This window comes from Balaenoptera musculus, chromosome 6 (genome assembly GCF_009873245.2).
Source record: "Balaenoptera musculus isolate JJ_BM4_2016_0621 chromosome 6, mBalMus1.pri.v3, whole genome shotgun sequence".
In the NCBI taxonomy this organism is placed as follows: Eukaryota; Metazoa; Chordata; class Mammalia; order Artiodactyla; family Balaenopteridae; genus Balaenoptera; species Balaenoptera musculus.
Genome location: NC_045790.1, coordinates 46303454 through 46327600, shown reverse-complemented (window position 1 = coordinate 46327600; position 24147 = coordinate 46303454). Strand labels below are relative to the sequence as shown.

At 37.5% G+C, this 24147-nt stretch overlaps 1 protein-coding gene across 2 annotated transcripts in view; it reads left to right on the top strand.

The window, feature by feature from the left end:
* FOCAD (focadhesin) overlaps positions 1-24147 on the top strand; it is a 318822-nt gene that overhangs the window by 203646 nt on the left and 91029 nt on the right. For both annotated transcript variants that reach the window (XM_036855059.1, XM_036855060.1), the window contains exons 19-21: positions 6180-6312; positions 9507-9692; positions 16032-16153. In XM_036855059.1, coding sequence (XP_036710954.1) covers positions 6180-6312; positions 9507-9692; positions 16032-16153 — 441 coding nt within the window. The remainder of the gene's footprint in view (positions 1-6179; positions 6313-9506; positions 9693-16031; positions 16154-24147) is intronic.

Genomic DNA, 24147 nt, shown 5'->3' with positions numbered 1-24147 from the left:
AACATTCCAGCTGGAATGATAACTTTTATTAAATAACTCCCATATACTCTTGACTGTTTAGTCTCTACCTCTTTAAATATTGTTATGTTTCTATTTTATCCTACTTGAGGGTTATGTTTAGTTTCTGGTTGTGTTTGTTAGAGTTATTACTCAGCTAAGTGCTGTACGCAGTCAAATATTAGATACTTTCTTAATCTAACTCTTCTATATCCTCTGATCCCTGAGTAACCATAAATAGCTCTTTATACTTTCCAACATAAAGGGTAGTGATGTACTATATATGCTTGGGTTTTCACCAGCAGAGCGTGAAGAGCTGTAAAGGAAATCTCTAAGACTTATTTTAGCCATGCTCTTCAGCCTTTTTTCTGCCCTAACCCCCTTCTAGGATGTGATTCCCTCTCATATGTAACAGAGGTTCACTACCGTGGATATTCTTAACTGAGATTAAGATGAGAGGACATATGGTTTAAAAGAGTCTACCCCACTTCAACCCCCAGTTTCTGATATAGAGGACCTTCCTCCGCATGGAGAATCATTACTTCCAAGACCACACCATGCATTGTTCTTCTTCTTTTTATTAATTACTGATTTTCAGTTTGGCTGTTTGAATATCTAAGAACTGAAAGTCCAGAAAATGGTCAGTATGTTCATATTCCAAACAAGTCCCTGAAGGCTAAGGGTGCAACCCATTCAGATCCCACCTCTGTTTTATAGATAGTGGCAGTGATGTGAAACTGTGGCTCACTTTCTACAAAAGCATACTTTCAACTGTTTCAAAGGTCTCTGCCAGGTAGGGACTTCTCTAGTTAAAATCTAAGATTCCTCCTTGTTGTCAGAGTTTACTCACTCTGCACCAAGGGCAGTTTGGTTTACTCACAAAACTGAAGGCTACTTGTATACCTTTCCAGTGAAAGGTGTACATGTTCTCTTTTTCTATTTGTGGAAACTTGTGAAATAATCTTTTAACAGAACATACGGTGAATTTCAAATAGAAATTTTTTTTTAAAAGATACAGTTTTTTAAAAAGAAAAATTTTTTAAAAAGATATTATCCACATGGTTACTTTTGCGGATTATAATTCAACTACTTTTGTAAGTACACCTTTAAAGTTATTAAAGATTTCTTGTTCATTGCTGCATCAACTTAAACTGTGAAACTTGTTGAAAGAAAGCTAACAGGCTGGTAAAACAGAAGGCATTAAAGGAGTGACAGACATCAGAAGGAAGATTTAGGGTTAAACGAAACAGTACCATCTAAGGTAAGATGGAAAATGTCAATGGAGAGTAGAGCTGAACGAGGTATCATGTGAGTCAGGGATTTGAATAGCAGATTCATTAACTCATCTTTCTTGTCACTGGTTTGTTATTAGGAAGTTTTGTGGGATTGTTGATGATAGACACTTAACACTTGCATTGGTTTAGTGATTATTTATTGGACATATACTAAGTGCTAGGCTGTCTTATGAGCTGGGAATGTTGAATGAAACCATGTGTGAGGTGAACGTGATAACCACTACACTATGGAAATAAGGCCGGTGAATGAATCCATGTGTTTGTTGGTTTGTAAAAATATTACTGTTAATCACTTGAAACATGCAAGTCTAAAGTTGGTCAAAAAATTTTTGGGGGGCTTCTTTGAGGACCTGTTGATTTCAGTGTTAAAAAATAGACACGAATGATTTTTCCCCTTTAGTTTGTATTTCTTTGTCTTTTTAGCTATTTATCCTTCTCCTTTGCCTTCTTTAGTGCCCCTGACACCCCCAAAATGAAACAAAACAGAAAAACAAACCAAAAAAACTATAAAGAATTGTTTTTCTGGTAAAACAGTCAGTAATGGATAAACATTTAGGTTGACTCTTCTCTCTGACTTGGGTTCTTTAAAAAATACTTGGCTGCTTAAAAATTAAACTTTTTATTATAGAGCTCTTAAGATAGATAGTGTTGTTGATTTCTGGAGTTAATTTGAGAAGCGAGTAATATAAAAGAACTTATTATGCACCTTGGGTTGGTATTAATGTGGTGTAACCTGTTTCGCTTTGATTTAAGCGAATGTCATTGCTTTCATCAGAAGCTGTTTCTCTTTTTAAATGAATTTATGCAGATACTTAACGAGTTCCAAATAAATCCTCTGCTTATGCACAAACTCCTAGATTTTCTTAGGTTGCACACACAGAAGCGTGGTTGAAAGGTTATCTGGCTCAGAAAATGTAGTAAGTAAGGCATTTTGTAGGATAAGCTTTCCAATATTCAACTTAAAGCAGATTTTAAAAGTAATTTATCATTTTATATTTGGCTCTCCCTTTAAGTTTCTTCAACAAAGCTTAGCTATAATTGGAAGGGTATAGTTGGTGTGTGTATGTGCATGCATGTGTGTGTGTGTGTGTGTGTGTGTGTGTGTGTGTGTGTGTGTGTGTTCTAAATAGACAGTTTTTTCCTGGATGTTTGAGTAGCTAATGTAATATAGTTAGCAACATTTTATAATTTTAACAAGTATTTTTTCATATGACTTCCCTTGATTTTCCTTAGTTGTACTCATGTTGATCTTATTCGCTTGTTGCATACAAACCAAGGGAAAAGACTGGGACTAGCATAGGGAAGCTGGAACAAATACTTCTTTAAGAGATGAGCAGAGGAGTAGGGAAATGCCATGAAACCAAAGTCTAACAGTAAGTGCTACTTGGTTCAGGAGAATCAGCTCACCTTTGAAGAAACAAAATTGAAGGTGTAATCATTCCATTATAAGTAGGCAGAGTATATCATCTATACTTAAATTACAGTACATTGGGGCTTCCCTGGCGGCGCAGTGGTTAAGAATCCGCCTGCCAACGCAGGGACATGGGTTCTAGCCCTGATCCTGGAAGATCCCACATGCCGTGGAGCAACTAAGCCCGTGCACCACAACTACTGAGCCTGCGCTCTAGAGCCTGTGAGCCACAACTACTGAGCCCATGTGCCTAGAGCCCATGCTCCGCAGCAAGAGAAGCCATGGCAATGAGAAGTCCACGCACTACAACGAAGAGTAGCCCCTGCTCACCGCAACTAGAGAAAGCCCGTGAGCAGCAACGAAGACCCAACGCAGCCAAAAATAAATAAATAAAATTAAATTAAAAAAAATTACAGTACATCTCTAGTGTCTTTGTTAACATATATGTGTATGTAAGATGCAGACATATGTTGTTTATCACACAGCAGATAAATTAATATAGGGGTGCAGTTATGTGAATGCAAAATTAGACAACTTAAGATGGATGAACGGATCTTTTTTTTTAAATCCCCAACCTAGTAGGTCTTCTTTAGTGGCGCTCGGAAATAGTGATGGCCTGGGTGCTGTGACTCATTGAGCAGTTAAACTGGATAGGCTAAAATGTGTGCAAAAAAGATCAGATTCCTTTTATACTACATAATTCTGGAATTGGGAGCATTGGTCATTTGGCCTAGTTCATCCACCAGCTGAGGTCCCTCTGAAGGTGGTGGCAGCTTCCGCCTCTATTTCCTATGCTTCCGCTTGTGCCGCTGCCTCTTCTGCTGCCCCTCGTCCAACCCACACTCTCCCCTCCCCTTTCCTCTCTTTCCTATCGCCTCCCTTCCTCCCTTTCTCCTTCCTCTGTGTTTAAATAACTTTACTGAGATATAATCCGCATTCCATACAATTCACCCATTTAGAGCATGCAATTCAAGTGGTTTTAGTGTATTCAGAGAACTGTGCAACTAATCACAGAGCTGCCACAATCTAATTTTAGATCGTCTTATTAGCAATCAATCCCCATTACCCCTTTCTTTCCCCCCAGCGCTAAGCAACCTTTAATCTACTTTCTGTCTTTGTAAATTTACCTGTCCTGAACCTTTCCTATAATGAAATTATATAGCATGTGTTCTTTCGTGACTGGCTTCCTTCACTTAGCATAATGTTTCCAAAGTTCATTCATGTGGAACACATATCTGCACTTCATACCATTTTATGATTGAATAATATTCTATCGTGTAGGTGTGCCGTATTTTGTTTATATGCTCATGGACATTTGAGTTGCTTCCATTTTTGCTATTAACAACTAATGTATTCACATTCGTGTGCAAGTTTTGTGTGATCATTTGTTTTCACTTCTCTTGGTCATATACCTGGGAGTGGAATTGCTGGGCCATACAGTAACTCTGCATTTCAGTTTTTGAGAAACTACCAAACCGTTTTCCAAAGGGGCTGCACCGTTTTACCTTCCCAACTGTGTGTGAGCGTTCTGAGTTCTCCACATCCTCACCATCCCTATGAGTTTTCATATTAGCTTCAGTGTTTACCGCTGGCTTCCACCTCCCCGAGTCTCCTATCACTTGTGAATATGACATGCAGCAGAGCTTCCCAGTGCTCTGATGCTCTGGTGTGGTATCTGGTGTTATTCATGTAGTCTCCAGCTGTAAACATTGTTGTCTGTTTCCCCCCATATGCTGTTCAAATATTATTTTCAATTTGTACTATGATGTGTAAAAAGTCAGGAAGCAAGGTAAACAGACCCAGAACCAACTCCTTTTTTTGAAACTTTTTAGGCAACTAGGGCTAGTTAAAATCTCTAAGATACCTCTTGATGATACCAAACGTGGCAAATTCCAAGTATATACACAGACCAGAGACACTCAGAAAACCCTGCTTGTCAGAACCAAAAGGTTTGCAAAGGTGCCAGGGTTTCTCTGGTGTGCGCTGATATCAACAAATGCAGGCGTGCCCTCTGCGGAGCATGCATCATTGTTATTTATCTCTGTAATTATGGCTGGCTCGGTCCTCTGAGAATTAGATCCTCAAGACTGAATCAGAATTAAATCTTGTCTTGGAAAGTGGTTGGTGGTCAGGTTGCTTTCACTCCTTCACTAGTGAAAAGAACGCTAGTTATGATTGAAAGGCTTCGTCGGAGTTGAGGTTATTATACTTGAGAAACATTTTATCTCTGTTTGCTTTTATTCCCCTGCAAGAATCCTGACTCAGTGCAGTTCCTAAACGGAACAGTGCTTTGGGGACCTATGAAAAAGGCAGTCTGCAGGAATTGTTAATTATTTCTAAAAATAACTCCGGGAGCCAGGCTAATGGTAATGACTGGATTCTGGCACTTTATGGTTATAGCAACCACATTTATGTATTTTGATTTCCTCCCCTAATGCTTAATTATCTCCATGTGGGCATTATCATGGTGTGTCATTGAAAGTATTAAAAATTTAATTAATTGCTTGACAGTTATAGCTTGTGGAAACTACAATACTGGTAATCATTTTACATTTTTAATTTTTGGTTCAAATAAACCTAACTAATCACAGAGTAACCACAAAATCTTCAAATGGCAAATTAGACACTATAAAGTATAGCTACCAACTGCAGATTTTAGTGTTTTTATATTCTATAGCAACAAACTGCCGAGTCTAAAAAAAAAGTCAACTAAAGCATTCTGTGTCTTCCTGATCTCTACTATGTATATTCTACTAGAAGACTTTAAGCTTTGTCATAGAAATATGGCTGAAATCACAAATTTAAAAAAAATGTATTCAGACAAGGCAAATATTTAATTATAAACTATGGAAGTTCAATATATTGAATGTGTGTTTACATTTTATTGTCAGATGGTGTAAAAATTTTATTAGTTTTCTATAGTAATCATTGCTTAGGCTGGTTTATGGCGATTTTCTTACTATATTACCATTAGTTCTTTACATGGATCTGGGAGTGTATCTAATAAGATGATTAGAGTTTACCATTTAGTTAATCTGAAAATGAATAGTTTTTTTTTTTTATAAATTTATTTATATTTATTTTTGGCTGTGTTGGGTCTTCGTTTCTGTGCGAGGGCTTTCTCCAGTTGTGGCGAGCGGGGGCCACTCTTCATCGCGGTGCGCGGGCCTCTCACCGTCGCGGCCTCTCCCGTTGAGGAGCACAGGCTCCAGACGCGCAGGCTCAGTAATTGTGGCTCACGGGCTTAGTTGCTCCGCGGCATGTGGGATCTTCCCAGACCAGGGCTCGAACCCGCATCCCCTGCATTGGCAGGCAGATTCTCAACCACTGCGCCACCAGGGAAGCCCTGAATAGATTTTTAAAATTAATTTTAATGGTCTTTTGACATTGTAGAGCAATGAGTCTAACTTAATTTTTTAAAGGACAAGGAAAAGATTTTACATAATATTTTAGTATCGCCTTCTCTATCATTTCAGATAAGACCAGAAATCCAAATTCCTGATGACCTAGATGAAGACGAGGAGGGTGATGAAAAGGACGTGGATCTTTCCATTCCTGGTTCTTGCTATCTCAAACTGTTGTCACTCACTGCTCCTTCCGTTTTACCAGGTGACTCCTATTTTGTGTCAGGGAAGCTAGCATTTTTTTAGTGATTTTAACTGTCTGATTAATTGTGCTCTTTTGTGATGTACACATATTATAGCTTACTTTAATCTTAAATACTTATTTTCTATGTGTCTTATAGGGACTGCTTGAGGTAGTATGGTGTTCAAAACACACTGAAAAATGTTAGACTCAAGTAAAAATAAACTGGAAAACTAGTTTAAACAACCATTTTCACTGAAAAATTTAAATTCACATCAAAAGTTAAATTTATTCTACAAGGCAAATTTGCAGTGGGACTTTAAGTCACTGATTCAAATGGTTCTTTAGCTTATTTATATAAGGTAAGTGAAAAGATCATTAGGATCTTCAGAAATTTCCTGGGTAGTTTCATCATTAGAAATACATTCTTCCTAAAGAAATGGTGGTACCAGTATTTGAGAGCTATACATTAATGCTTTTAAAAAATAGATTAACTTGTATGGTCGTTCAGCTTTGATATAAAGCATACAGGACCTTGACATTTTAAAAAATTATTCAATTATACCTAATTATTCTAATTCAATAGTAGCCAACATTTTCCCAAGCATGCGTCTATTACCGTATTCTGTCCCAAATCTACCCTGAATGTTCATGGATGTAAAAATTTAATTTCTGAAAATTAAGTTCAATAAACACAAGAAATGTCATCTTTATCTTCTCAGTCATAATCTCAGTAGCCTGTAATGTTAGAAGTTTTTATCCTTGGTTTCATCCCACATGGAGATTCCTAAGGAATTCAGCCAAGTATACACTAGTATTTCTTGCTAGACAAAGCTCCTGTCCCAAATCCTGCCTCCTTTCATTAGAGAAAACTGAACGGTGCAACTTAGACAGAATTCACCTTTTCTTTTCTCCTGATGTCCAGAACAAGCCTTAAGGACTTGTTCCCTTTTTCTTTCTCCTGTTCGTCCCCACTTCCTACCTGAAGGCTCTTCAGAGTCTAGGACCTCCCCTGCGGTTAAAAAGTCCAAGGAAGAAAAAAGCCGTCAGTTATCCAAAGTTCCTCCTGTATCTCAGAATAACCTTAGAGTTCAAAGTCCTCTTGGGCGTTTGCATTCATGGTATTTTACTTTCATTTAAACTACTCTCAGGGCTGGAATTATTTGATAATCCTTAATTCTCTGAAGAGCTTGACAAGTAGACAAATTTTCATTCCTGGGTTAGTCTTCGTGCAGATGTGTACTTAATCTCTTGACATGTATCAGCTTTTACCAGAATAGGATGTCTTCTGAGAAAGCATGAAATTCTTTCCTCACAAATGCATGATTCTTAGGTCCATTCTGAAAAGTCTATATTTCTCCCAAGCTTGAAGCAGTCATACATTTGCATGTACACACAGGAATTGAAATGTATAACCTGCAGTTGGATATTACGCACACTTTTCATTTAGATGATGTGTTGATCAGGGTCTTTGCAGGAAATTCAGAGGGAGTAATTGAGAGTTTAATAAAGGGACTGCTTAAAGGTGTGTTGTCAAGGTTAAAGGAAATTCACAAGCGATGGTGAATCATCTAAGAATGATTAATGTCCCTCAGCCTGAAGAGGGAAGGGAAGGGAGCAGTTAGGAGAATAAGAGAGAGCTTCTGTGTCGTAAGAAGCTCCTGAGTGTGGAGCAAGGCCCTTCAAAAGAGGGATGCAGACGACCTGGAGCAGTCCTGCAGGAGGGTGTCTGGGGAGTACTTGCCCTCACCTCTGTTTTCACCCTGTGATCTCCTGCCAGTGTCTCCCACTGGATGAAGCCAACTAAAAGCCAGAGGACAAGGGAGTCTGATGATGCAGTTGTGAAAGATTATTCTTCCAGGGCACAGAGTAGGGTTGAGAGGGTGGATCTGGAGGGGTACATGGAAAACATACTACACAGGTGTTCTCTGGGCTTTGAATAGAGAAGCTTTGTTGCACCTAGGAAAGTTCTATATAGGAGTGACAGAACTGGGTACATAATACATGTTCCAGTGAGTACTTCTGCCTTTAATTTAATCGTGGTCATTTAAAGGAGACTTTTAGACCTATTCAGAATGAAATTCTAGTTTAGGTAGGCAGACTCTTGCTTTTTGTTCCTATAATAAGAGGCACCTGTGGTAGTTTCCTTTTTTGTTTTCCATATGGTTTGTTTAGCTTTAATTTTTGTTGTTTTTATTTCTGCATCGGGCAACCTCTAGTGGTCCTTAGGAAAATAACACTTGAATATAAACCTATAGTGCTAATCAGGTATTTTGTTTGGATACCCTATTGTCTTCTGATCCCACATTACTACATCACCTTATAATAAGTGAAGATGTCAAGCAATAAAGAGCTTGGGCTTAATTAGAAGGAACACAAACAAAGAAATAGTGAATTAATCTTTTAAAATAAGTGTACTGATATTACTGCAGAATGATGGATAGTCATAAAGGGCCTCTCTGAAAATATCTAAATGACAGGAAGGAGCCAGTCAGGTGGACATTGGGGATTAGTGTGTTCCAGGTGGAAGGAATGGCAAGTGCAGTGGCCTTGACTTAGATATGAACTTTGTGTTATTGAGGAATGGAAAAAGGCCATGTGTGGAAGTGTGTCTTTAACACAGCTAGGAAGGAAGGTGGGTGGTAGAGATGAGGTCACAGGGAGAGTCAGGGGCTAGGTCATAGAAAGCCTTGATCACTGTCAGATGTCTTGACGTTATTCTATGTACAGTGAAAAAGCATTGAAAGATGTTAGGGAAGGAAATGACATAAAACTCTAGCTTCTTTCTGGGTAGAGGATGGTTTAGAGGAGTGGTCATGAGGAGAAGAAATCAAGAACTAGTTTTTAAATTTATCCAGATGAGGAAGAGAGAAGGTAATGACTGGGCAAGTAGCAGTGAAAATGGAGAGAAACGGATGGATTTGAGATATATTTTTAAAGGTAGATCTACAAGGACTTGCTACATATAAGGAGTGTGAGAAAGAGAGGAATTAAGAATGACTAAGTTTTTAAGCTTGAGTAACTGGGTGCCATATTCTGGTTTGGGGAAGACTAAAAAAGGGCTGGGAATCAAGAATTGTTTTTTTACTGTGTGAAATTTTACCTGAAATATAGCTGAGTTGTTGTTGTTGGTGTGTGTGTGTATGAGTTAAGAATGAATGTTTCTCTTCTAGCATACTATATTCACTCTACTTTTGGTCTCCTTTTATTTCTTTCAGCTTTGGAGGAATTTTTTACATCACTTGTGAAGCAAGAAATGGTGAATATGCCCCGTGGGGTGTATCACTCTGCATTAAAAGGAGGTGCTCGCTTAGATCAAGGAAAGACTGTAGCAGGAATCCCCAATTTTATGTTGAAAATGTATGAAACAAACAAGCAACCAGGTTTGAAACCTGGCCTTGCGGGTAAGCACAATACATAGTATCAAGGTACAGGGTTTTAATGTGGTGATTTAAGTTTCTCTTCCAAGTAGGGTATAATAGGGCATGGAAAGGCATTGCTGCTGCTGCTAACGTCTAGACACAGCTGGATAAATTACAAAAATGAATCACATTTTAAAGCCATCAGAGAACTGTAGAAAAAAAGACATAGATAAAACAAAGAATAGACTGAAATTACGGAATGGAGAGAACATTTTAGGTTGTTCCCTATGGACCTGTCCCACCCCCCGACCCCTACCCCATGGGAGATATTCACTGATTCTGGTTGTGGGCTGGGATTGGGTATTGGCCCAGGAAGAGGCCTGTTGGAGGATAGAGAAACCAGTAAAGCTTTTAGTGGTTTCATGGGACTAGGCTGATGTGATGATTAATTTTATGTGTCATCTTCATTGGGCTAAGTGATGCTCAGATAACTGGTAAGTATTATTTCTGAGTGTGTTTCCAGAAGAGGTTAGCCTTTGAATCAGTAGACTGAGTAAAGAAGATCACCCTGAGCAGTGTGGGTGGGCAACATCCAATCCATTGAAGACCTGAATAGAACAAAAAGGTAGAGGAAGGGTGACTTTGCTCTCTTTGCTTGAGCTGGGAGATCCATCTCTTCCTGCCTTTGGACATTGGTGTTCCTGGTTCTTGGGCTTTCTGACTCAGACTGAATTGCACCACAGGCTTTCCTGGTTCTCTAGTTTGCAGACAGCAGATCATGGGACTTCTCAGCCTCAAAAATCTTGGGAGTCAATTCCCATAATAAGTCTCCTCTTGCTTATCTACATATCTGTACCTATATATATCCTGTTGGTTATGTTTCTCTGAAGATTCTAGTACAGGTGACAAACTGCAGATTTTCCTCATAAGCAATTTGGTGACTTTTGAGTTTGCACTGAAGGTTAAAGAACTAAGCTGATGCTTCTGAGAGGCAGTGAAATCTCCAGTCTTGTGGTGCTTAGGAAACAAAGACTGGCTAGGAGAATGGGCCTGAAAACAAAGCACACAAGTAGTGAATTGATACTGAGATCTACAGCTCTTTTCACCTGGATGCACTTAGTAATTTTGGCCTCAGATAGAGGCTGAAATTCAGACTTGACCTTAACAAGAGGCTGGTGCAGGAGGCAGAGAAGCCAACAGAGATCATGACATTTATGTGGTAACCTGAGTGACAAGACTGGGGACTTGAGACCTTTCAAACACACAGCCTGTTTCTCCCTTAAGATATTTGTCTAATTTTGCAGCTTTGTGGGAAGTTAAAAGCTAAACTGAAAACTTCTGAGGACAGATCCAAATCTCTGAATCTCCCATAATCTTTCTGTATTGAAGAGTCAAAGACCGATTAGACTGTCAGTTGAAAATCTTGAGGAGGCATGCCTTAGGAACAGGGTTGAACCAGAGGTAGACTGAGATTTACCAAAGCTATAGTCAAGCCTAACTCAGTTAAATCCCTCATTCACCTGAGATGATCTGTCTTTCACTCTGTCTGCCTAACAGAGGAGAAAATCCTCTGATTAAAAAAATAATATCATTTAGAATTTCTGTGGTTCTTTCATATACTGTCCAGTGAAAAAGTGCTAGACATATGAAAAAGGAAGAAGCTAGAAATGAAGGGAATATTTCATGGAGATAAAGAAGTCAGTCCATTAGAAAAGTATCACAATTCTAATCAATGTGCCAAAATAACAGAGTTTCAAACTATATGACAAAAATTATCAGAACTAACTAAATAGACAAATGCACAATAATACCGGGAAACCCTTAGACAGCTTTTTCAGTGGTGTGACGAACAAGCAGACAAAAAAATCAAGTTCACAAAATACATGAATAATACTATGAACAAACTTCTCTTAAGTGACATATGGAACATTGTATCTTATAGTGATAGAATTTGTATGCTTTTTAACTGTACATTGGAAACTTATCAAAATGGTTATATGGCAGACCATACATTTCAACAAATTTCAAAATATTGAAGTCATTGAGTCTGTCCTCTGATAACAATAGGATTAAGCTAAACTAAATAACAAAAAGATAACTAGAATTTCTCCACTCGCCTGGAAATTGAACAGTACACTTATAAATCATCCATGGATCAAGGAAAAAAATCAAAATGGAAATCAGAAAATATTTTGAACTGAATGATAATGAAAATATGCCAAATTACAACTTGTGGGATGCAGCTAAAACAGTGTTAGTAGGTGATAAAAACTCTCCAGAAAGTGGGCATAGAGGGAACCTACCTGAACATAATAAAGGACATATACAGCAAACCCACAGCAAACCCACAGCAAACATCATTCTCAATGGTGAAAAACTGAAAACATTTCCTCTAAGATTAGGAACACAACAAGGATGTCCACTCTTGCCACTATTGTTCAACATAGTTTTGGAAGTCCTAGCCACGGCAATCAGAGAAGAAAAAGAAATAACAGGAATCCAAATTGGAAAAGAAGAAGTAAAACTGTCACTGTTTGCAGATGACATGTATTGTACATAGATAATCCTAAGGATGCCCCCAGAAAACTACTAGAACTAATCAATGAATTTGGTAAAGTTGCAGGATACAAAATTAATGCACAGAAATCTCTAGCATTCCTATACACTAACAACGAAAGATCAGAAAGAGAAATTAAGGTAACAATCCCATTCACCATTACAACAAAAAGAATAAAATACCTAGGAATAAACCTACTGAAGGAGGTAAAAAACCTGTACTCAGAAAACTATGAGACACTGATGAGAGAAATCAAAGATGACACAAACAAATGGAGAAATATACCATGTTCTTGGATTGGAAGAATCAATATTGTGAAAATGACTATACTACCCAAAGCAATCTACAGATTCAACGCAATCCCTATCAAATTACTAATGGCATTTTTTACAGAACTAGAACAAAAAATCTTAAAATTTGTATGGAGACACAAAAGACCCCGAATAGCCAAAGCAATCTTGAGGGAAAAAAATGGAACTGGAGGAATCAGACTCTGTGACTTCAGACTATAGTACAAAGCTACAGTGATCAAGACAGTATGGTACTGGCACAAAAACAGAAATATAGATCAATGGAACAGGATAGAAAGCCCAGAGATAAACCCACACACCTATGGTCAACTAATCTATGACAAAGGAGGCAAGGATATACAGTGGAGAAAAGACAGTCTCTTCAATAAGTGGTGCTGAAAAAACTGGACAGCTACATATAAAAGAATTAAATTAGAACACTCCCTAACACCATACACAAAAAATAAACTCAAAATGGATTAAAGACCTAAATGTAAGACCGGACACTATAAAACTCTTAGAGGAAAACATAGGAAGAATACTCTTTGACATAAATCACAGCAAGATCTTTTTTGACCCACCTCCTAGAGTACTGGATATAAAACAAAAATAAACAAATGGGACCTAATGTAACTTAAAAGCTTTTGCACAGCAAAGGAACTATAAACAAGATGAAAAGACAACCCTCAGAATGGGAGAAAATATTTGCAAACGAATCAGCGGACAAAGGGTTAATTTCCAAAATATATAAAAAGCTCATGCAGCTCAATATTAAAAAAACAAACAACCCAATCAAAAAATAGGCAGAAAACCTAAATAGACATTTCTCCAAAGAAGACATACAGATGGCCAAGAGGCACATGAAAAGCTCCTCAACATCTCTAATTATTAGAGAAATGCAAATCAAAACTGCAATGAGGTATCACCTCAGACCAGTTAGAATGGGCATCATCAGAAAATCTACAAACAACAAATGCTGGAGAGGGTGTGGAGAAAAGGGAACACTCTTGTACTGTTGGTGGGAATGTAAATTGATACAGCCACTATGGTGAACAGTATGGAGGTTCCTTAAAAAACTAAAAATAGAATTACCATATGACCCAGCAATCCCACTACTGGGCATATACCCAGAGAAAACCATAATTCAAAAAGATACATACACCCCAATGTTCATTGCAGCACTGTTTACAATAGCCAGGTCATGAAAGCAACCTAAATGTCCATTGACAGATGAATGGATAAAGAAGATGTGGTACGTATATACAATGGAATATTACTCAGCCATAAAAGGGAACGAAATTGGTTCATTTGTATAGACATGGATGGACCTAGAGACTGTCATACAGAGTGAAGTCAGAAAGAGAAAAACAAATATCGTATATTAACGCATATATGTGGAATCTAGAAAAATGGCACAGATGAACCAGTTTGCAAGGCAGAAATAGAAACAGAAGTAGAGAACAAACGTATGGACACCAAGGAGGGAAAGTGGAGGTCGGGGGTGGTGGTGGTGGGGAAAAAAAAATCTTTTGAAGTCTTATAATTTCCATTTTCAAGTTCACCCATGTCATTAAAAATTATCTGCTTTACCTGTAAAAAAAAAACAGTGTTAGTAGGAAATTTATACCCTTAATGCATATACTGAAAAAAGAAGAAAGGAAAACAATTATAATTTAAACTTCTATTTCAAGAAACTTGGAGAAGAACAGCAAATTAAATGTAAGGAAATGATAAAGGAAGGAATAATAAAGATAGGAATAAAAATCAATTCAATAGGAAACACAGGAAATAAAGAAAATAAGCAAAGCCAAAGGTGATTCTTTGAAAAGTTTAACGAGGACTTCCCTGGTGGCGAAGTGGTTAAGAATCTGCCTGTCAGTGCAGGGGACACGGGTTCAATCCCTGGTCCGGGAAGACCCCACACGCCACGGAGCAACTAAGCCCGTGTGCCACAACTACTGAGCCTGCGAGCCATGACTACTGAGCCCGTGTGCCACAAGTACTGAAGCCCACGGGCCCTAGAGCCCACGTGCCACAACTACTGAGCCCGTGTGCTGCAACTACTGAAGCCCATGCACCTAGAGTCCTTGCTCCACAATAAGAGAAGCCACTGCAATGAGAAGCCCACGCACCACAACTAGAGAAAGCCCACGCACAACAATGAAGACCCAACGCAGCCAAAAATAAATAAAAATTAAAAATAAATAAATAAATAAAAAACGCTGCTAGTTTAAAAAAAATAAAGTTTAAGAAAATTGATAAAGCTGTTGTAAGGCTGTACAAAAAAATAGAGAAATATAGATCACCTATATCAGGAACAACAAAGGAGACATTACTTCAGGCCCTACAGCATTCAAAACATTAAAGAATATTTTGGAGAACTTTTAGCCAATGAATTTCACAGTTTAGATGAGATGTAGAAATTCCTCAAAATATAAAACTTTGCAAAACTGACAGAAGGAGAAATAGACTATATGAATAGTTTGATATGTATTAAAGAAATTGAATCTGTAACAACTTTCCCATGATGAAAACCTAGGTGCAGATGGCTTCCTTGGTGAAGTCCTCAAAAAAATTAAGGGAGAAATAACAGTGGTCTTTATAAACTTCAACAGAGAAAAAAAAAAAAAAAAAAGAGAACACTCTTGATTGAGATCAGCATAATCTTGATACCAAGTAGAAGAAGAGAATAGTAAAGGCCAGTCTCTTCCATGAACATAGTTGCAAAAATTCCCCCAGAGTATGTTAGAAAAGGGAGGAAAAAAAGGGAGAGTGAATGTATGTGAGTGCAGGTATGAGGGAAAACTAGTCCACTTATGGGTAGAAACTAAAGGAACCCATATTATCAGGAGTTCACAAAGACTGACATGCACAAGCATTTCGCTTTCATTGAAGTTTGTTTTTAAAGAAAAGCTTAATAGAATTTCTAGAAGTAACAGTTCACAAAATTTAAAATAAGACATGATTTGAAATTTTCTCATTTATTTACAAATGAATAAGGCTTGTCAGTAAGTGATCGTTTCAATATGGTAACTTCTTATAGCTCTTCTTTTTTTTTTTTTTTTTTAAAAGGACTTGACCATTTTTTTTTTTTAAATTTATTTATTTATGGTTGTGTTGGGTCTTCGTTTCTGTGCGAGGGCTCTCTCCAGCTGCGGCAAGCGGGGGCCACTCTTCATCGCAGTGCACGGGCCTCTCACTATCGCGCCTCTCTTGCTGCGGAGCACAGGCTCCAGACGCTCAGGCTCAGTAATTGTGGCTCATGGGCCCAGTTGCTCCACGGCATGTGGGATCTTCCCAGACCAGGGCCCGAACCCGCGTACCCTGCATTGGCAGGCAGACTCTCAACCACTGCGCCACCAGGGAAGCCCAGCTCTTCTTTTTTTTTATTCATAGTTAAAAATCATAATTTGCTTAGCATATTCTTTTAATTTCTAAATCTCTCTATACAGATTGATTGAATATGGATTACTGAGAACCTAATTAATGAGTTTTTCCATAAGCAATGTTTTTATTTTTTATTTTTCTTTTAAGGTGGTATGCTATTTTGTTATGATATTTCAATGTATCAGAGTAAAGATGGCAAACCATTGAATAGACTGATGGCCAATAGAGGGCGAAGTTTCAAGCAGACTTCACTCGCTCTAGTGCATGAGGTAGGTGCCTTCCCATACTCTGTAACAGGTTCTTCTTGCTTATATCTGTTTTGGGGTTTCCCTCCTTCACTTTATGCCCATGAAATTTAGTGTGTGTTTGGGAATTATTTTTCTCTTTATCATAATTAATTTAAGTGGCTTTTAAAGACAACCAGAATAGTTGAGCCAACTGAATACTAAAATATTTTGAGGTATTTCTCAAAGAAACTGGCATGCTTCCCCACTGCTCAGCCTATTAGGGAGTAGTATCTTGGAATTTGGTTTATTTCATCAGTATTTAACTTCCATATTTCAGAATAAATACCAATTTATTATTTAAAGAAATAATTTTGCCTGTTTCTTAATTGTGATCCTTTGAAAGTATGTAGAGCACCAGTGTTTATATTTTGTGAATGTTGGGAATTAACAGTAAATAATATTGTTTAGGGCAAAAAAAAAACCTTTGGTTTTAGTGTTTATTTAATTTTTCTTTTAGACCACCCTTTTAAAATAAAGTTACATTATTTTTTGCTTGAAATCTGATCGTTGCAGATGGTAGCAATACGAGAGGGAAGAGGGAAGTTGTAAAGCACTTGGGAAATTTGTTTTTTTGTTGTTTTTTAAAATTTTATGACAGTTACTCATTCAGGTATATACAAATTAAAATGTATGAATGAATAACAAAACAAAACATCACAGCAAAGAGGTTTATTTTACATAATTTAAACATAAGTTATATACAAATTATAGATGAAAATATATAAATTATAAAAATTTTAAAGGATATGAGGTAAAAATAGTGCTTCTACAGTATGTTTGTATTAAATCTTATTTTGAGACATAATTTATAAATCTTGGCATCACTAATTTGATTTGATTATATTCTGTGTCATACCAATTGCTACCAATTAGCATAGCCAGATTTTTTGTTTATTTGTTTTTTGGCCGTGCACGTGCACGGCACAAGGGATCTTAGTTCCCTGACCAGGGATTGAACCCGTGCCCGCTACAGTGGAAGCGCAGAGTCTTAACCACTGGACTGCCAGGGAAGTCCCAGCATAGCCAGATTTTAAAGACCCACTTCTATCCTAGCCACCCATATTAGTTTTATATATTTAGTTAGAATTGAAATTATGTAAATATTTGGTTCAGAACCTTTTTTGTCTAACACAGTGTCTTTATTTAACTAAGGAGGGAAGAAAGATCTGGGGAGAGCAGTGTTTCTCTGGGAAGAAGAGAGGTTTAATTTCATGAAAGAGGAAAAAGCATAGGTAATTTCTAGATTTGTTCTCCCTAGCATATTATTTGTTGGTATGGAGAAGAGAGATTTGGTACCTTTTTGGGTTTTAAAGCTGTGTACTACGTGGATAACCAAATTGTTAAGTATTAATGGAAGCCTAATTTTAAAAGTACCATCAGAAAAGAGACAAAAAAAAGTGCTAATGTGGAGGTAGCAGAAGACACCTAATAAATTCAGAAAATGGAATCAGAACTTATGAGGTGTACCTTAGATGTGAACAGAGAAAATATTTGGGTTATGATACTTGTTGCTTGTATTTTAGAATGCCTAGAAAATTTCAAGAGATGAGAAAAGATCATAATTTTATGAGTCAATTCGAAGACACATTAGACAGAATTCTGCCAAATCTATGGTAGGATTTTGTTTGGATTCATTTTCTGCTTACTATAATTCATTTTTTTAAAAAAGAGATAGAGAATGAGCCATGCAGTTTCTCAGACTGTCTGACAACAAATAATAAGAATTTTAAGAACTAGTTAATAAGTATAACAATTGCAATAATAATAGCTAATAACCAGCTCAGACACTTCAAAATTTGCCATGCATATATTAATTCATTTAATCTCTATATTCACACTGTGAGGTTGGTGCTGTTAATGTGCTTGACACAGGTAAGTAGAGGAGCCTGGAAATTGAACCCAGGAAGTATGATTACCCAGTTCTTGAACTACCTTGTACCATCCCAGGGCAATCAGAGAACAATTTTAAAATACCTTTGGTTTTTTCCAGGATGACTCTAGTATTTCCTAACTCTCCTCCTTTCTTCTAGTATTTCTTTTGTTGCAGTCCCTTTGGTATTTTTCCAGCTGAAGTTTCTTCAGACTTTGCTTTGGTTCCCATCACTGCTTTGTTCTGAGTCTTTTTGTTTTTAAAAAACCTGTCATCATTGTTTCAATCTGTGTATTAATTTACCCATTGATGGACCTTTGGGTTGTTTCTACTTTTTCCAGATTATGACTAAAGCTGCTATAAACATTATCATACAGGTGTATGTGTGGACATCTGTTTTCATTTCTTTTGAGTAAATAACTACCTAAGAATGGGATCGCTAGGTCTTTTGGTGAGTGGATATAAGAAACTACCCGACTGTTTTTCTAGTGACTCTCCCATTTTGAGTCCCCATCGGCAGTGTAAGGGAGTTCTGGTTGCTCTGCCTTCCTTGCCAGTGCTCAATATGGTCAGTTTTTTAAATTTAGCAGTTCTCATAGTGGTTAGTGGTTTCCCTTTTGTGGTTTTTAATTTGTGTTTTTTTTTAATGACTGCTGATGTTGAACATCTTTTCATGTATTTATTCACCATTCATATTTTTTTCTGCCATGGAGTGTTCTGTTCTTTTGCCCATTTTTAATCCAGGTTTTTTGTTTTCAAATGAGAGTTCTTTATATATTCTGGATATAAGTTTTTTTAATTAAAATGTGTTTTGCACATGTTTTTACCTACTCTAACTTGTCTTTTCATTTGTCTTTTGAAGAGAAGATCTTTAGTTTTGAAGAATTTATCAAGTTTTTCTTTTTGTAGTTCTTGCTTTTTTGTCCTACCCCAAGTCTCAAAGTTTTTCTGCTTTTTTTTTCCCTATGTTCTCTTTTTTTAAAATTTTTAAGAAAATGAAGTATAATTTATGTACCGTAAAATTCACTCATTTAATGTGTGCAAGTCAGTGGTTTTAGTATATGCACAGAGTTGCGTAGCCATCACCACAATCAATTTTAGAATATTTTCATCATAATGAAAAGAAACTCTGTACCCATTAGCAGTCACTCTCCATTTTCCTCACATCCCGGCCTTCAGCAACCATGAATCCACTTTCTTTCTGTGTAGTTTTGCCAGTTTTAGACATTTTATATAAATGGAATCATGCAATATGTGGGTTTTTTGATATGGGTTTTTTTACTTAGTATAATGTTTTCAAGATTTATATGTACTATAGTATATATCAGTAGTTCATTCCTTTTTACAGCTGAATAGTATTCCATTGTATGAATATATCATATATAGTTTATCCATTAATCACTTGATGGATCGCCTAAGTTTTCTTGTAGAAGAAGCTTTATGGTTTAAGATTTACATTTTAGCCTATGATTATTTGAGTTAATTTTTCATAAGGTATGAGTTATACTTGTTGAGTTATACCATCCTTTCTTCACCTAGGCACCTTTGTCAAAAAATCATTTGTCCATATATGTATGGGTCTATTTCTGTACTCAATTTTGTTTCATTGTTCTAAGTGTGTAGACTTTCATCAAAACCACACAGTTTCACTACTGTTGCTTTATAATAAGTCTTGAAATCAAGTAATATGAATCTTCCAATTTTGTTTTAAATTTGGCTGTCTTAAGCCCTTTGTTTTTCCACATAAATTTTATTTATTTATTTATTTATTTTTAGCTGTGTTGGGTCTTCGTTGCTGTGCACGGGCTTTCCTTAGTTGTGGTGAGCGGGGGCTACTCTTCATTGCGGTGTGTGGGCTTCTCATTGCAGTGGCTTCTCTTGTTGCAGAGCATGGGCTCTAGGTGCATGGGCTTCAGTAGTTGTGGCACTCAGGCTCAGTAGTTGTGGCATGCGGGCTTCAGTAGTTGTGGTGTGCGGGCTTCAGTAGTTGTGGTGTGCGGGCTCTAGAGCTCAGGCTCAGTAGTTGTGGTGCATGGGCTTAGTTGTTCCACGGCATGTGGGATCTTCCCAGACCAGGGCTCGAACCCATGCCCCCTGCATTGGCAGACGGATTCTTAACCACTGTGCCACCAGGGAAGCCCTCCACATAAATTTTAAATCAGCTTTGAGAAACTACAAAAAGAGCCTGCTGTAATTTTAGGTAGAAATGCAAATTGAATTTGTAGATCAATTTTGGAGAGAATTGAAATCTTAATATTAAGTTTTTCAACCCATACACAAGGTATATTTCTCTATTATCTTAGATCAATGTTTTATTGTTTTCTTACTACAAATCTTGCACATATTTTGTTAAATTTAATAAGTATTGCATATCCCTAAGTATTTTTATGCTAGTGCAATTAGACTGTTTTTTGGTTTGTCTTAATTTCCAACTGCTCATTGTTAGAATATGAACATGTAATTGATACTTTTTTATGGCCTTACTAAACCCACTTATATATTCTTGTAGCTTTTTTGTAGATTCTTTTTGTTTTTCATTGTAATGTTGTCTATGAATAGAGATTGTCATACTGTTTTTCTCTTGGATCTGTATGCCTTTGATTTCTTTTTCTTGCCTGATTGCACTGTGTAGGACCCTTTGGTGTGGTTGAATAGCAGTGGTGAGAGCAGAAATTCTTATATTGTTAACAGTCTTGGGGGAAAGCATTCAGTGTCTTAACATTAAATATGATGTTATATTTAGTTTATTTTAATGTAGAGATTTTGTAGATATCCTGTATTAGGTTGATGAAGTTTCCTTTTATTCCTAAATTGCTAAGGGTGTTTATTACAAATAGATGTTGAATTTTGTCAAATGTTTTTTTCCCTACATTTATTGAAATGATTGTATACTTTTTTGGTTTGCTGATATGATGAATTATTTTGATTGATTTTCTAATGTGAACCAAATCTGCATTCCTAGGATAAACTCCACTTGATTATAATGAAGTATCCTATTTATTTATTGCTGAATTTGATTTGCTAATAATATTTTGTTAAGGATTTTTGCATCTTTGCACCGATGAGGGGTATGGTTCTGTAGTTTCTTTGTAATACCTTTGCCTGATGTGTTATCAGGATAATGCTATCCTAATAAATAATTTTTCCTAAAATGGACAGTAGAATTTTCTAGTGAAAATTCTGGGCTTGGAGTTTTCTTTAGGAATGTTTGTAACTATGAATTCAATTTATTTAATACTGAAACTATTTATCCACCTATCCCTACTAATCCTGAAGTGGGGATTTGGGTGGCACAGCATACATGACAATTAGTGTGTCTCCCTCCTTTTTTTAAAAATAATTAATTAATTAATTTATTTATTTATTTTTGGCTGTGTTGGGTCTTCGTTTCTGTGCGAGGGCTTTCTCTAGTTGCGGCGAGCGGGGGCCACTCTTCATCGCGGTGCGCGGGCCTCTCACTATCGTGGCCTCTCTTGTTGCGGAGCACAGGCTCCAGACGCGCAGGCTCAGTAGTTGTGGCTTACGGGCCTAGTTGCTCCGCGGCATGTGGGATCTTCCCAGACCAGGGCTCGAACCTGTGTCCCCTGCATTGGCAGGCAGATTCTCAACCACTGCGCCACCAGGGAAGCCCCTCTCTCCTTTTTTAAAGTGTAAATTTTATAAAATCAGGGAGTTTGTTTTGGTCATGTGTCGTTCCAGTGCTTAGTATTCCTGGCACATAGTAGACACTTTGTAAATGATTTTCATCCTTTTGAAACTTGGATGTGTCCTATACTTTATATGTGCATTTAGTGGGATCGTTTCCTTTTTCCAGAAATGTTGCTATTAAATTGATGGTGAATCTAATAATTGTTGAGGTCTTACTAAGAAATGACATTATTGTCATTTGAACAAGCTATTATATACTGTTGGTGTTGTTATTCATTTATATGGTTTAGCCTCCCCTCTCTGCCAAAGGTTACATATACCTATAGGATATTCTATGGCCCTAATGCATACAACTGTAGATGGGTGAGTGAGTGAATGAATGGATAAAAGAACTTGGTTTTGAATGTCCAAGTGCTCTGCTCTTCATATTTTGAAGTGTATTTTGCTTTATGTAATTGTCAATATTTCTCAATAACTGTGTTAGTTAAATCAAGTATTTTCAGTGTCATGGAGAACTAGCTATTTAATCTGAGATGAACTCTTTTGGAAAGCATTATATCCCCTTCTTTCTAAAAACTGTTTTTGTTTTTCATTGACTTTTCTTAAAGTGAAAGTCTCCCACGTTATACTTTCAGAAGGTTCACAGATCCAAGTCTGATTTGGGTTTGACCTGACCTACCAGGAGCAGTTCTGTATAATCACTGTCCTGTTTAGATTTCTCTAAAACTGAAGTGCCCTCTCTCTCTTTGCTCCTTTGAACAGGGGACAACCAGGGGTCATTTCAGGTCTACTAGGGCTTCTCCAAGCTCAGGTGACTGTCTTCCTCTGCCCTGATTTATAACTACTTCTCATCCTGAGACTAACTTGGCTCCTGTTGATGAGGAAGCTGAAGGTGAATGACAGTTTCTTTCCCTGAAAGTTGCTGCCTGTCTTGTCATCCTTTGGCATTTCTAACGCTGACATGATACTCTCACCTAAATTGGATGACACTGATTTGTCCCTGGATGAGAATGGCAGCCTTGCTTCATTATTTCCTCCATCTTTGGGCACATGCAGATTTTCCTGATCCTGCCGCTGCTACCCAACCATATTTCTTTTTTTTTTTTTTTTTTTAAATTTGGAATGATTTGTTTTGGTCCTAAGCTGTTTTTATTTTTTTATTTTTGGTTGTGTTGGGTCTTCGGTTCATGCGAGGGCTTTCTCTAGTTGAGGCAAGTGGGGGCCACTCTTCATCGCGGTGCGGGGACCGCTCTTCATCGCGGTGCGCGGGCCTTTCACTATCGCGGCCCCTCCCGTTGCGGGGCACAGGCTCCAGACGCGCAGGCTCAGCAGTTGTGGCTCACGGGCCCAGCTGCTCCGTGGCATGTGGGATCTTCCCAGACCAGGGCTCGAACCCGTGTCCCCTGCATTAGCAGGCAGACTCTCAACCACTGCGCCACCAGGGAAGCCCCCCAACCATATTTCTGCCTCAGCATTAGGTAATGAGCTCTTTTTCATTTTTATTTCAGAGAAGCCTTTATCAGGCTTATTGGCGGCACTACTCTGAATGAAATCTTTTTTCTTCTTTCTTTCTTTTGAAATTGATCATCATTTGATTTGTTTTGCCTTATAAATTAATTTTTTTCTTCTGCCTTCTTTACATTTTTTCTCTAGATACCCAAAAGTACATGTGATATAACCCATCATTTGCCCTTTTCTTTCAGTTCCTTCTTTATTTAAAAACATATTTCTTATGAAAAACATGGAGTATGTTAGCATTCATGCAATATGAAACAATTAGATGAAAATTTTGAATAATAATTTTGAGAAGTGGTATCTGTGCTTATTACACATTCCCCTTAGAAAACACTGTGAAAAGTATGGTTTGCTGTATTTTAGAAACTCCATAATTACCATGTGATGTGAGTTGTTATGGTAACAGGGTTTTCCCCCTTCCTATTAAATAACAGAGTAAATGGTTGCTTGAGATGTGATTGAATTGTCAGCTTTCAAGCTAATGTTATCCTCATGGGAAGGGGGAGCGGGGGTGGGGGGGGAGAGGGGAAGAGAGAGATAGACTGAGCTGGAGAGAGAATGAGGGAGGGACGGAGGGAGGGTGGAAGGAGAGAGAGAGTTTTAAATGTCCAGAAAGCACCTACAAAGTGATGAGTGTCATTTTACTTTAAAAATGTGTCCTCTATAAGCCCTCCCTTCTTGTCTTCCAGTCGCTATTTGTCAGGGGACAGGAATAACAGAAAATTTATACTGTGCAAACAAGATTACTATTGACAGACAACTGAAGCCTATGATTTCTTATTTATAAACAGTGGGACATTGAGTGGCTTTGGGGGTCTCTAACACTAAGTACAAATGGTTTTTCTTCTGGGAATGTGGGACAAGTGTGTGTATGTCACAGACCAAATGTAGTGGCTCAGTGTTAGTGTGTCTGGGTAACAACTGCAGTTAAATACTTTTATCC